The 15066-nt window shown below is 49.9% G+C and overlaps 1 protein-coding gene across 4 annotated transcripts in view; it reads right to left on the bottom strand.

The window, feature by feature from the left end:
- Positions 1-15066, bottom strand: part of Tmem266 (transmembrane protein 266) — a 116541-nt gene that overhangs the window by 19503 nt on the left and 81972 nt on the right. For all 4 annotated transcript variants that reach the window (XM_036191861.1, XM_036191860.1, XM_036191863.1 and 1 more), the window contains exons 6-8: positions 3816-3872; positions 2651-2789; positions 543-658 (exon numbers count right to left, since the gene is read on the bottom strand). In XM_036191861.1, coding sequence (XP_036047754.1) covers positions 543-658; positions 2651-2789; positions 3816-3872 — 312 coding nt within the window. The remainder of the gene's footprint in view (positions 1-542; positions 659-2650; positions 2790-3815; positions 3873-15066) is intronic.

Raw genomic sequence — 15066 nt, 5'->3', positions numbered from 1 at the left:
GGAGAGAACTGGCCTATATCCCACTTGGAATGGTGTTTCTGGTACCTAGCTCAAGTGCAGCACAGAGAATGGGAGAGAGCCGAGAGTCATTTAGGGGCTGCACTACTGTCTCTTCAGAGTAGAATCCCATATGGACTGCCATGGTCCAAGGGGCCCCTGGACAATGTGCTGAGGGTTGGGTCCACAATGGCTCTTCCAGTCCCTCAAGAACACTTTGTAAGAACAAAAAGGCCATGTTCCTGGAGTATAGAAAAAGAATTGGCTCATGGGCAGACATCCCAAGGGGATGATTTGAAGATGCTGCGTGCACAGTCCTGTGGGGATATTTCCAAGGGTCAACATGTGGTGACATTCCACAGCTTTCCATACTCATCTGCTGAGGAGTCAAAAGAAAGCCTGAACACACATTTACTGAGACCTGCAGTGAATGGAGCCTGGGCTGGGGCACAACCAGAAGCTGAGTAACATGCAGCCCCTAAGCTCTGGCATCCTGGCATCCTCAGCAAGGCCTGGACAGAGATGGGTAGATCTGAAAATGTTACCCCTTGCTCCTGACAGATTTGTGTCAGTCTCTCCAGCTGCTCCTCTTGGATAGCCTTGGCCTTTTCGTACTGCTGGGTAACCATCTCCACCTCCAATTTGACTGGCAGGACGTAGGCTGGAAGACAGAAGGAGCCATGTGATGATCTGGCCAGCAGCTGGGCTTGGGCTGGGGAGAGGCAAGCCCAGCATTCAGCCAGCAGCAGCTTCAAAAGATTTAATGGGTGGGGTGGGGGTGGGGCAGGTGCCCAAAGCATCCAGAAAGTACATAGTGGCCACAACCCGAACTCAGTTCCTTCTTTTCCATAGTGATAGAGCCCTGGATTTTTGGAATAACTTTTAAGGAGAATGGCTATAGTCTAGCTTCTGTTATTGTTACTGGTGGTCATAAGACAAATTCTGGCCGAGTTAGGGGTCTCAGATCCTGCAGGCATAGGGTCTAAGTGAAACATAGCCTTTTCGGTTTCTGGAGATAATCCAATAATAAAGGCCAGTTCTGATGTAGGCAGAAGGTAGGTAGACAGACAGACAGACAGACAGACACCAGTTAGTTGGAGGGTCTCCTCTTGCTTTGTCCTTCCTGGCTGTGATGAGGAGTGGTGGTTAGCACTGGCACAGCCATCTTGGACCCTGAGGTAACTGAGGTTATGTGCAGCACAGCAATAAAATAGAAAGTATATTCGGTACATGGAGTAGAGAGCAAGAGCCATGCCACGACCTACAGGTGGCGAGTGACATCTGCCACTTTCTGCAGACTTCCATAAGAGAGAAGTAAGCTTGTGCTCTGTGGAAGCCAGTGAAATTCTGGGTCTCTGTTGCTGGTTACCCTACTTATGATACACAATGAGATGCTGAGGAGAAAGCTAGGGCTCTGAGTATGGGGTCCCCATGACTTCTCAGCTAACAGGAACCCCACAAGCTCTGCCCTTGGGGGGTCTTGGGGCTTAGCAGCTCTAGGTTCCATAGGAGTCTCCGTTCAACTCCAGACCTTGACCTTGACTTCTGCACTTTACCCACTAGGGTCTCACACCTTTCAAAGCCCAGCCCTTCCCAGTTCTTCAGAACGTACTACTATATTCTAGACCTCGCCACACCCCATCCCCGAGAAGAAGGATGGAATGAGCACCTACAGCCTCCCACCTCCAAGCTGTCCCTAACTGCTGTTGCCTGGGCTGTTGCAGAGACCAGTTCATGCCCAGGGAGAGAACAAAAATTAGCAAGTGTGAACAGAGGAGAAGATGGTTCAAAAGGGGCTTTCAGCCTCCACTAGTGAGGGTGTGCAGCATTCAACAGCTAGCAGGATCCAGAGGCACTGTTTCTGCCCTGAGGGGAACACATATTCCATATTCTCATAGACAGAACCAAGAATAGGACCCTGAGCAGGAGGGATGGATCAAACAGCCAAAAAAAAAAGCACTGAGGTGGTGTGTGTGTGAGTGTGTGTGTGAGTGTGTGTGTGTGTGTGTGTGTGTGTGTGTGTGTGTGTGTGTGTCCGTGTCCTGGGCTTCAATCATGGTTCTGAGCACCATTTACAGTGTGACCTTTACTCTTCTTTGACTTAGTTTCCCCATCTGTCAAATAAGGAGAATGTGTTGGATGAGCTCTTCAAGCCACCCCAGACTTCCTAAGTTGAGGAGATCCCCCACATTCCAGTTCAGTGATGATGCTGTATTGTCATGACAGACATAGCCAAGCCTGGAAAAGAACCATTGTCCTCACAGCTGCCAAGCATACACTGTTGTAGGAACTCACTACCACTGCAGCCAGAATTCAGAGCAGGAAAGAAACTTAACAGCTATCGTAGCGGTTCTAAACTGTGTTCCTTTGAGGTGCCTCTCAGGATGAGGAGAGGGCACGCAGATCCTTGGGAATCACTGAGCAGCTCCTGCACTACCTCTTTGCAGAGGAAGCGAATCAGCCTGGTAGCTCTGTAGAGCTACCTTCCTGCAATGTTCTTTGTATCTGAGGACCACCTTTGGGAGCCCAGTGACTCGGGTCTTCCTGCATTTCCCCTAGGTGACACTGGACATCATCTCTGTATCATTACCCTCTTTCCCATGTCCCAGTTGTATGACACTCTTCTCCACCAATCCCCTCTCAGGCTACTTACCATCGATGACCCTCTTCACTCGCCAGATTCGGAACATGATGATGAGGCTGATAGCATCCCAGGGGCTTCTGGGTCCATTAGCCACAGTGGATGCCACCATCGGGGCCAAGGACAAGATGATCACAGCCCCATCAAACACCTGAGGAAGAAGAGTACTTTAGTGTTCCTGATCAGGCTGTGTGGCAGGCTGGAGAGCAGCCATGAAGGCCACTGCTGAAGGCCATGTTCTCCAGGTAGCCTTCCTACCAGAAGTTCAGCCCATCTCCAGCTGCCTGCGCTCACTCTCTCTGAGAGGCCCTCTTCCTGCAAGACATGCTCAAGCATTCTTTGTACTTCTCATGACCTCAGCCATCCTCCAGCTCTAAGTTTGGACAACCTGAGGTTTACATCCCACGTCCTAGACCCTGGGCAGAGACTAAAGTGATTCCCTCACTGACAGGCTGGGAGCTAATGGCCATAGGGGCCTCTTTATGTGTGGGTGGCAAGAATCTAGGGCCAGTGTGTCACCTCTCACAAGTATAGTCTTTAACGTGGCAAGAGGACAGAACAAGGAGAGGAGAGGTGTAGTCCACATGGTTAAGCCTTGGGCACTGGCTTTCTCTCTGCTTGCCCAGTCAGGTCTTGTGTGGGCCTCTCTGAGGCCAGGCCCTCTGTGTAGGCTCCCAGGTTTGGGCTCAAAGAGGCTAGAATACAGACATAGAAGAGAGGGAGGAAAATGTAGCTGGTACTGAATACCTACGCCTAACCTGCCTTGGTCTAGTGCACAAATCACTGGCAGCCACTGGGCCTTCAGGACTACATGTAGGGACCTCTCCACACACCCCAGCCCCCATCTCCCTGAAGCAGTGTGGACACCCAGGCTAAGAAGAGAGGTCACAGTTTCTCAGAGCCACCACTGGGTAATTCTAGAGTAGATTTATTTGTTATTGGATATATCTCTCAGGCTTTTCAAATTGATTCAACTTTAACTGTATATGTTTTGTGAATCTCAAGGGAAGTTTCAAAGAAAATCCTTTTGGAAAATGTCTGGATTTGCCCCCTCTAAGCCTCCACTGCCTCCCATTCCACCCAAGTGGCACCCCTGTGGGCAAATGCATGCTAGGCAGAGCTCCAGATGAAGCAACATTCTGAGCTTCTAGGATCTGGGGATAGAAAATAGTCATACCTCTATTTTGTTTTCGATGTAATCCCAGATCCCCAGCACCACAATCCGTAGAACTGTCTGAGGACGAGAAAGAGAGAGAGAGAGAGAGAGAGAGAGAGAGAGAGAGAGAGAGAGAGAGAGAGAGATTATTGTTCTCTTAGCAAAGAAGGTTCCAGAGCTCAGATCTGGAGCTCTGTTGTCTCCATGCTCCATAATAACAAGCTAAGGTCTTCACCATCCCCTGTTCAGCCCTCAGTCCACACACCCTCCCTATCCCCACTACAAGAGCCCTGTTCCAGTACAGTGGTGGCCTTGTCTTTTGGGGTCCCCTCTGTCCTCAGTCCTGAGGCTCAGCTCCACCTGTCTGAATGCTATCCCCTGGGTATCCCTTATACCAGACTTATGCAAAGCCCTTCAACACTCAAAGCACATACAGAATGCACTCCAAACCCCTTAGATGGATGGTACCCAAGGCTCTGCATCCCTCTTCAGCATCATCTCTTGCCACTCCTGTCATGACAGAACCACTCACAAATTTGCAGACTCTCTCCTATTACCTGTCACTGCGTCATGGCAAAGGGTGAGAGTTGGTTCTCTCCATATCTCTCTGTCCTGTACCAAATCTTCAGCATGGCCACATAGCTAAAGATGACATCTCCCAGCTTTCCTTGTGCTTGGAAGGGGCCATGTGTCTAAGTTCTGGCCAATGGCTGATGAGGAGAAGCACCATGTATAATGTTGGGGCCGTGTCCTTGAATAGACCTACCTCTGCTCATTTTCCCTTTCTCTTCCTTCTAGAATGTGGGTGTGTAGGCATGGTGGTGCCTTCTTCAGTGAAGAGGGGATAGGATCCTCACTAGCTCCAAGTCCACGTATCTGTCTTAACTCCGTACTCAACAAAACCAGTTCCTCCAGCCTTAACTACAGGAGTAGGAAGAATTCTGGGCGGGGGCAGGAGTGTTCCAAGATCTCTTAAAGTCACACATAATAATGGCTGACTGTGTCTTTGAGAAATCTCTTCTTTGGGCATCACTTTTCTCTTATGCTGGAGAAGTGGGTTAGGTGACAGTTCAAGACATTGATGAGAATAACACCTGCCATCTAGGCTCTGCCACTGAGAGCCAGATGCTGCGCCAGCCCTCCTCCCATGTGAGTCTTGGGAGATTGAAGAAGCTGCCCAAGGTCCTAAGCAACCGAGGGAGGCTGCTATTTGGAGCAGAGGTTTCTTTTTCTACGGAGCGTACTCAAGCTGGGTAGAAATACCACATGCTCTCCCGGCTTCTTTTCTTGCTGCCTGTTCCCTCTGCCTGACTTGAAACTTGGTACTTTCCTCTTTTGAATGTTACATCCATCTTCAACTTCTGGGGCTTCCCTGGCAAAAAGGCCCAGACTGGGAGGAAAGAAATGACCTAAGCTGAATACAATCAATGGAATAGCTGTTGTTGCTACTGTTACTCATTTTTAAGGACCGACCGCGGTCCTTAAGGTAAACATGGAGTTTACCTTTTTGGTGCACACCTGCAAAATTAAATATGCTCACATGTGGCAATCACCACCAGACCCCTAACACAACAGTCAATGGAGATCTGCACCATTCCACAATAATGCCATGCTCCCGGCTCCTGACCACCTCCAATCCATTTTCTGTGTCTATGATTCCACTCCTCAGGAGCCTCACTCGGGAAAAACTGTTACACTTCTTCAAAAACAAAGCTGGGAACGTGGTGGTGTATGCCTCCAACCCCAGCTTTTGGAAAGTTGAGGCAGGTGGATCTCTGAATTTGAGGCCAGCTTTCTCTACATAGCAAGTTACAGGCCAACCAGGGCTACATAATGAGACTCTGTATCAAAATAAAATAAGGCAGGTCTTAGATGAGAAGTCTATAGAATGTAGGTTAAGGATATGGGGAAGGGTGTGGCCAGGCATGAGTGAGAGGCAGGGGAGGAGAGGGTAGCAGACAGCCCATGGGGCCCAGGTATCCCAGGAAGGAAGTGGGCATCTAGCTTTGCTGACCACTGTGGTGTCAGGGAAGCAGGAGGAGCAGTTTGTGCCTGCCCCCTGCTTGACCTCTTTGGCGGTCCATTTGTGCTCCCGACCTCCAGCTCTGGGAGACTACTTTCCTAGGCCAGCAGACACTGAAGCAAAGACATCTGTGAGAAGCAGGACTTGGGGCACACTTTGGCAAGCAATGGCCTCGACTCAGCTGCTTCCAGTTGGGGTCAAAGCCAGAGTGAAAATCCAGCTCCACAACATCCCACCTGCTGGCTCAGGCCCCACAACATCCTTCCCTCTACAAATATCTGTGCTGAAAACTAGTGTACATGGACCAAAGGACCTGCCCCGTCATCCCCAAAACCTAGCACATCCTACATCTCTGAAGATATACTTCTCAACATGCAAAGACCCTGCTCCAGCAACATCTGTGTGCACGCGGGGTGTGGGGGTCAGTTGTTTAAAACACCAGATTCCTGGACTCCCAGGGAGATCCAGGACACTAGACTCTGTTCCAGGTCTAGACTATGCTTTATCAACAGGGCTGAGGCAAAGCTCCATTGCAGGGCAGCAAGCTCTGGGAGAAACACACTTTCCAGCCCAGGCTGCTTCTTTCCCACGGTGGCTCAGACAAGCAAGGCAGGGAAGAATCCTGCCACACCTCAAAGATGGTCCATTTGGTATCTATTATAAACCAAGCTCCTGCCCCATAGGATGGGTGCAGGCTCTGAGGTTCAGGGGGCAGGTAAATCTTCCGGTGCCTAGGCCTGCTGCCTGCCTCACCTTTTCTCCATCCAGCCCGGCTCATTAATCCGGAGGGAGGAAAATCTGACTTTGTGTTGGGGGGCCGAAAGGGAGGGGTGGAGACCTCAGCTTTGCATCTGGTCCAATGGCAGAAGGCCTCTTGCCCCTGTTTGTGGCTTGAGACCCTCCCCTTGGGGGAACCAGTTTGAAGATCATAGTGGATAGAGGAAGAAGTACCTGCTAGAATTACATCAGCTTTGGGCACTTTTAAGAGCTGCTCCTCCCGGCTCAATGCTTCCTGAGCAGTTAGGCAACACCCCAGTCCCCAGGCCAGGGCCTGCTTCAGCCTGGTGGGGTGGGAAGTGAGTGGTCCCTGGGTCCCTGAGCTGGAGGTGCTCCTGGGGGAATGCAGATTGTGGACGATTTTCCTTCGGACTAAATAAGAGCAGCGGGAGGAAGCCCTGAATCAGGGTCCGACTACACAGCATGAAAAGGAATGTGGGTGTGGCGGCTGTCACCTTGACCACAGCTGGAATGAACTAAAACCCAAGCAGCTGAGCACACCTGTGAGGGATTTCTCTTTATTGGGTCATTTGAGTCTAGTTTTGGGGGATTCCAACATATACTGAAGACTGTCTGAGACATCCAGCCTCGGGAACTGAACAACTATTGGATTCTTGGACTTTCCATTGGGGACAACCATTGTTGGACTAGCCAGACCACAGCCTGTAAGCAACTCTAATAAATCCTCTCTCCCCTCTCTCTCCTTTCCCCTTTCCCCTCCGTGTGTGTGTGTGTGTGTGTGTGTGTGTGTGTGTGTTCACGCTATCCATATTGTTCCTCTAGAGAACCCTGACGAATACAATGGGGAACCCTGCAGAAGAAGAAACTTAATCAATCTTGAGCTTTCTTAAAATAGAGTTCTAGGGCTGGAGAAATAACTTCATGATTAAGAGCATGTACTGTCCTTCCAGAGGAACTGAGTTAGGTCCTCAGCACCCACACTGCACAGCTCACAACTACCTGTTGATTGGACATTGGCTGCCCTCTTCTGGCCTCCATAGGCACTACACTCAGGTGCACAAACCCAAACTCAGAGACATACACATAAAATAAAACACCTGTGACAAGTATCTTTTGAGAAGGGGCACAAAGCCATATCACTTCCTGTAGCTTATTACATCTGTATCCCTGGAGATAGGACTGGTGACCTGAGAGACTGCCTCCTCCCAGGGTCCAAAGGGTGCATCCAACCAGACAGAGCAGCTGATACCTGCAGCAGCCCTAAGCTCTCAGGCAAGGTGACCTCCTTGTCTCTCCTCATACTGGTGCATGATTCTCGGCTATTTTAAAGGATTGCGTTCAAGGCCTACGGGGGAAAGCAAGGAGCAGCAGATATGTGATTGTGTGTCTGCCAGTTAAGTGGCTGACATTTTGATGGGGCACTCACAGTGCATGGAGGAGTGTCCCAGACCTTGCTGAGCAGAGAACGGGCAAGGCTTTATTGTTCCAGAACTTCCTCTCAGCATAGAAACATTTTCAAGTCTAAAAATTAAAATAAATGATCCCTTATGGACCACATGTGTCCACTGAGCTGCTGACTTCCCACCCCTTCTTCCCAGGCAAAAGTGCTAAACAAAGGCATCTCTAGTGAACCTGTTACAACTTGTCTTCAGCCCCCTGATGCCTAAGTAAAACGGTCCCTGGGGTTACCAGTGAGCCCCTGATACCAAGGCCCTAGAGTGTCTTGTTTAGCTCAGGTTTACAGGCAGTTTGTGGTGCTAGCAATTGTCCTGCTGTAACAGCACTGTTTCTAGGGCAACCCCCTTCTTCCCTTTCCACCCCCGCACCCCCCGGACTTTCCTTCCATCTCCCTGGCTACATTTTCCCAGCTACATTTGAAGGTTTCTACATCCTCTGCCCACACCAAAATCGTCTCCCAGGGCTGTTGCCTCTCTTCAGTTCCCTGCACCCTTGCTTTTACCCACCTCCAGTTCCCTAAAGCCCCAAACTCTATGTCTGCAGCCTAGATGTCTGCCCTGATTACCTGTCCCAGAACAGCAAAGGGACATCGCTGTCCCCTCACTGACTCAGCCAGAACCTCGGAGACCTCTGCTTCCTATCCTGTGCCCATACTCTTCCTGCCTGCCCTCTCCATCCATTCCCTGTTCCTCTAACTCTCCCTTCTGACGACTGCCTTTCTGGCTCAGAGTCTGAGTCCCTCTCAGCTGAATCACCCTCCTAACTGCTCTGCGAATTCCTGTCCTGACATCCTCCAACCCTGACCCTGTCCCCAGAGCTTCATCACGATCCTTTGCATGGAACCTCTGCAGCTCTCACTTGCTACAAGAGGTATGGGTCCTCCCAGCCTGGACCCTCTCCCTCATCAGACACCGATTCTAGCTAAAATCCCTGACTTAAATGTGTCATCTCGTATCATGAAGGCTGATGTTTCATGTGTGTAAATCTGGTCTCTGTGAATGGAATAAGCGGAACAGCAGCTCCTGATTGCCTGACAAATATTCATTAAATCAGTGATTTCAGATGAAGAAGTTTCCTAGTGAATCACAAAATAACCGTCAACTCAGAATCTGCTTTCTTTCTTTTTTTATACTTTATTTTTATTTTGCTTTCATGAATGTTTTATCTGCATGTATGCCTGTATGAGAGTGTTGGATCCCCTGGAACTGGAGTCACAGACAGTTTTGAGCCACAATGTGGGTGCTGGGAATTGAACCTGGGACCTCTGGATGAGCAGCCAGTGCTCTTAACTGCTGAGTCATTTCTCCAGCTCCAGAATGTTTTTTATTTTAGTGTTCCTGGTCTTGATCTCCTTTGAGGCCTCTCTATATTTTGTTTTAAAATGCTTTGGGATATTAAAAACCACTCAAAGAAACAACAGTGAATCCAGCTCCTCTGTAAGTCAGCAAGCCAAAAGGATGGCATAGTTTGAGCACTGCTGGATGTTACTGGACAGATACCAACACTGCACTGTTCTCAGAGAAGATGACTTCAAAACTGGGTTTTTCCTTTGGAAATAAAGATGATGAGAAGGATAGGGGGACCGGCGGTGGTGGCGCACGCCTGTAATCCCAGCACTTGGGAGGCAGAGGCAGGTGGATCTCTGTGAGTTCGAGGCCAGTCTGGTCTACAGAGTGAGTTCCAGGACAGCCAGGGCTGTTACACAAAGAAACCCTGTCTCAACACAGCCCTCCTTAAAAAACAAACAAACAACAACAACAACAAAAAAAAAAACCAATCACGATAGGGAATAGCTTAGTAAAATGCTGCCATACAGACACAGTGTTTGTAAGCTTAGTGCTGGCGAGGCGGAGCCAAGCAGACTGTGGGGTTCCCTGTGCAGCCAGGCTAAGTGGTAGCCAGGGAGCGGCCCTGTCTTAAGAAAACAAGGCAGACAGCTTATAAAGAAAGACTGTCATGAGGTTGTCCTTTAGCACCTCTGTGTGCACACCAATGTGTACACGAACGCGCGCGCGCGCGCACACACACACACACACACACACACACACACACACACACACATGCACCTGCACACACGTGTATGTACACATCATTCATATGAGTATATAAAACCAGGCAAGCATGTTCCGTGTTAGCCAGGCCATTTCTATTTGGCTTTTATACTTAGAATACACGGAGACCTGTTTGAACTTACTTAATTCACCTAAAAATTTACTGGGCAAAACAAGAGAGTCAAAACAACTTCTGTCTCTCCAGGAATCATCCCACAGCAGCAAAGAAAATACAGGGGATTGTCTGCTTGTCAGCTACAGCTGCAAGGCTTCTTCCCTTTGTGAGAAGGGAACCGATGCAGAAATAGTAAGTGAGGCAAAACCCAGTGTGGGAATCGAGGAAAGCCGTGGGGGATCCTGGCCAGCTCAGCAGTCTGGAGTGCAGGGGCAAGGTCAGGGCGGGAGCTTGTTTTCAAGAAGGCAAAGAATAGTTGTTTAGCAGGTCTCTCACGTGAGCCAACCAGGACATGGGTTCATGTCTCCTGTGGGGAACCCACGCCAAGGCAGGAGGGGGAACGGCTGGGGGACATAGATGAAATTAACAGTGGTTATCTGTGGTTGGTGAGGCTATGAAGAGAAGTTTGTTTTTTTTATTTGGGCAAATTGATTTTTTTTTTTTTTAACTGATACACAGGCAAAATCATTCTTATAAACAGTAAACCAATTCTTTTCTACATCAGGCTGCTCAGATGAAGTCTCTCAGATGGCCTGGGTATAAATGAGGCACAAACAGTTATCAAGGCTGTCTGCTTCCCAACCTAACCTTCCTCTTCTCAACCTAACCCCGATGGCTGAATGTCAGGTCCCATTTGCTTCCAAGGCCAGGTCAGCAAGGATGCGCTCCTAGGAGAATGCTGTGTGTGTAGTTAGAACATTCCAGATCTGGGTTTGTTTCTAGCCTCAGAGATGGAAGGGGACATCCACTGTTGTATCCACAGCCCAAGCACAACACTGTTGTAATCCCTGGTCCAGAAACCTGGTAGGTGGCCATCAACATGGTCTTGCAGACTTCTGCTGATTGTGAGCTAGGCTGTGAATAGCAAACAGCACCTTCCAGCTTGCTTAGAACAATTATCTTCCCATTTGACTGCCAGCTTTATAAGGTCATTGTCAAGATCATGGCAAATCAAAAAGTGGAAAGGAGGCTTTGAGGAGTAATTTTTCAGAAACAAGTTTAATTGATTCACTCCTTTGGTGGTCGAGCCACATGCCCAGCCCTATGCCAGGAGATAAAGGGAGGCAGGGGAACAGAATTAAGTCTTCCATTCCCTGTCTCTGTGCCCAAGAGATGAGATAACCGAGTGCAGGGCATAGCATGAAGTGGGAGGCAGGATGGAACTTCTCTAGAAATCTCTAAAATCAAGGCAGGCCCTTGGGAGCCTGTAGCTCAGGACCTAAGAGCTGTTCACAGCACCTCCAATGATGCAGCTGGCTGAGCCTTCCAGCTGGACATGTTGTCTACTCTGCATGGGCATGTCAGCAGAAGTGAATGATGGCTCCCATGGCTATAGGGGGCAGGTCTAGAACCCGGTTCCCTCACACCACTGTGAAACACAGAGAGGGTAAGAGAAGAAAGTCTCTACCCTAGAGTCTAAGCAGTGGGCTCACCTCAGGTCAGGCCAGGAAGGGAGCCCACATTTTGGGCCAATTTCCTGATGTTGGTGCTCAGGAAACAATACTCAGAGAGGGACAGTGACTTCTAAGATCACACAGTGTCTTAGTGGCTGAACTTACTCCCTCCAACAGACACCGAGAGCAAGCAAACTCACCCTTCATCCTTAGGAGCAAAGAGCTCAGTACCACACACTCTCTCATTTCCTATCTGATGACTGAGGCACCAAGGAGCCTCCTGAGACAAAGCATAGGCAGAAGTGGGATCCCTTGAGGACCCCAAATCACCATCTGGCTGCTGATGTAGAGAGATAAGTGTGTGGTCCAGTTTGGTTTGGCAATGGACTTCCTATGGGCTCCCTCCCGAGTCAGTGCTGCCCTGGGACAGCTCTGTGAAGCCTCTGGCAGAAAGGATCTCCTAAGGTTGACATCAAAAGACACCTGGCCGGGGCTAGTAACATGGCTTAGCAGCTGAAAGCCCTTTCCACATGCCTGACCTCAGTTCGTGCCCTGAGACCCACATGTCGGGGAGACCTGACTCAGAGGCTCACACACCCTCTCCCTCCTCCCCATAATAAACATGTAAATTTTATAAAGGAGACCCTTGGCTCAGCTGATGACTGATGTGCTCCACCCACATGATGGACTATTACTCAGACATAAAAAGGAATGGAATCCTGACTCACGCCGCAGCATGGACCGATCCTGAAAACATGCTCAGTGTCGGTTACAGGAAACATAAAGAATACTAACATTCATGGAGACAAAGAATAGATCTGGGTTGGCAAGAGCTATGTAGAGGGAATGTGGGAGTGACTGCTGATGGGTGTGGGGTCTTGTTTGGGGGGTATGGTTGCTTTGGAGCTAGCTGGAGGTACCAGATGCATATTGTGTATGTACTAAATGCCACCCCTCAGCACCCATGTAAAAGCCTAGTGTGAGGACTCCTGGGGTTCTACTAGCCAGCCTAGACTAGGTGAATTGGTGAGTTCCAGGTTCAGTAGGTGACCCTGGTTTGTTTTTTGTTCTTAAATATGGTTGAGAGAGATTGAAAAAGGAACCCAGCAGAGACCTTTGGCCTCCATATTCACATGTACACATGTGCACATATGCTCACATACACAAGTACCACACACACATACACAGAAGGGGGAGGGGAGGAGGAAGCAGCTGCCGGATCACTGCACAGCTATCACCCCAAAGCCCCTGTCTACAGGCCTGATGTGTCTCTTCTTCCTGGGCAGGATCTCAGGAGGCCCCAAGAGCTTTGCAACCTCAGGAAGAGGAGAAGTGGGCTCTCTGCTTCTAAGGGGCCAGCCCGGCCCGGCCCGGTCTCAGCCAAGGGCATGCCGTGCTTAGGAAACCCCATCTGCACACTTCTTATTTTGATTCCCAAGTCTCTGCTTATTCTTGGTGCACAAGGTCATGTGGGAATATGGTGACCCTGCATGGCCAAGCACCACAGGGCCTAGGAAGCTGCATGGGCACATTCTCCCCTTAGGCTCCTGCTGGGACTGTCCCCTAGTCTGCCTAAGGGCACCCACTCCTGCTTTTTTAGAAGGTCCCAACTCACTGTTCAGTAGTGTGGCCTATTTGAACAGATGTCCTTGAACTGAATCCATGGCAGACTCTCATAGTTCTGCCCTCTGAGGCCCGCCCAGGACAAAGTGCCCCATCTTCCTGGAGCAGCCTCCGAACTCTGGGGCGTTGAAGATGGGGCAGTGGATGGCTCACCCACCAGAGGCCTATGTCTGACTTATCCTCATGAACTCTGGACAGTTTTCTCCCCCTCTCCAGGTCTCAGTTTTCCAACCTGTAACATTGCCTGTCATCCTTCCCTAAGGCTTGGTTGAAACTAGGGTGGAGCAATGGTCGGAAGCAGGCAAAGGGCCCTGGGATGGCCGCAGCCCTTGGCAGTTCACCTGTGTGGAATGAGCCTGAGTAAGGCAGTCCTCTTGCTAGCCAGAGAAGGTAAGCCATGACTTCTCAAGAGGCCTCTGGCTCTCAGCTCACCCCTGAGTCTGTTCCAGAGAAAGAAGGGGCCAGAACTAAAGGAGAACATTGCCGTTCCTCTCAGATGAGAAGAGAGGACTGGCTAGCCCAGATTTGTGCTCAGAGGCCTTGCTTGGTTAGACCCCTTTTCTCTGCCTGCCCTTGCCCTGATCTCTCCCCCAGATTCCTGATTTCTTCTCAACCTGCCAATGCCAGGCCCCTAGAAGGCAGTGACGAGAAAGACAAGTTTGATGCCCAGAGAGCTAGGTCCAGTCATCCAGTCATAACCATCATAACCTCAAGCTGCCCTTCATATATATATATGTGTGTGTGTGTGTGTGTGTGTGTGTGTGTGTGTGTGTGTGTATGTGTGCGCGCGTGCGTGCATGCGTGTGTATGTGTGCGTGCGTGCGTGCGTGCGTGTGTGTGTGTGTGTGTGTGTGTGTGTGTACACATGCTTGTGTGTGTTTTGAGACAAGGTCTCGTGGATCCCAGGCTGTTCCTTGAACTTTCTCTGTAGCAGGAGATGACTCTGACCTTCAGTTCATTCTGCCTCTGCCTCCTGAGTGCTGGATGACAGGCACTCACCACCACACCTGGCTTATGAAGTGCTGGAATCAATCTCAGGATTGTGCATGCAAGTAAGCTTTATACCAACTAAGCTACATTCTGGCCCTATGTAGTGTTTTAAAAGGACCACACTAGCATTCTGGCAGGCAAATACACAGGCCTGATACACTTCGGAGGGATACTGGGCTCTCTGGCTCTTTCTGTTAGAGGTACCCCCAGTCATTCATTGCAAGGGCACAAATGACTCATATTCACCAGTGCATGCTGTGGGGACATCTGAGAGCTTGCTGGCATTGAGGTTTTGATGCTTGGTTTTCATGCTCTGTGAGTCTACAGAAGCCCACCCTTGTTAGCCAGGATGCCTCAGCAGATCACTGTACACAGCCCCTCATTCATACTGGGTAGACTATATGGGGAGAGCTTTCTCCTCTGTGTGGACAGCCTAGCTCCATTCCATCCTCCCCACCTATGACAAGGTCCAAGGCAAGGGACTAGCCCTTCTCCTCATCCCCACAGGCTCTGCAGAGAAAGCCGAGTCTGTGGGACGCTCAGCCTCTTCCTCACGTTGTGGGGGTTGGCTGTCAGGCCTCTGAGGCTTCTATTCCCGCACACAGGAGCCTGTCTGTTTCAGGTGGTTTGTCTCTCGCAGGGACAGGAAGGGAATGCCAAATTAACGCTGGGCAATAAATTCTGCAAAAGCCAATAAAACCAAAGCAGAGGGCTAGAGGGAAGAGCCACAGCAACTGGTTAAACATTTTTGTTGGCAGTCACAGGCATGGGCACATTTTCCAAGGTTTGCATCAAGGAGACATCTGGCTCTGGCCCAGGG

This window comes from Onychomys torridus, chromosome 7, assembly GCF_903995425.1.
Source record: "Onychomys torridus chromosome 7, mOncTor1.1, whole genome shotgun sequence".
Classification (NCBI taxonomy): domain Eukaryota; kingdom Metazoa; phylum Chordata; class Mammalia; order Rodentia; family Cricetidae; genus Onychomys; species Onychomys torridus.
Note: the sequence above shows the minus strand (reverse complement) of the source record. Positions and strands in the feature narration are given on the sequence as shown.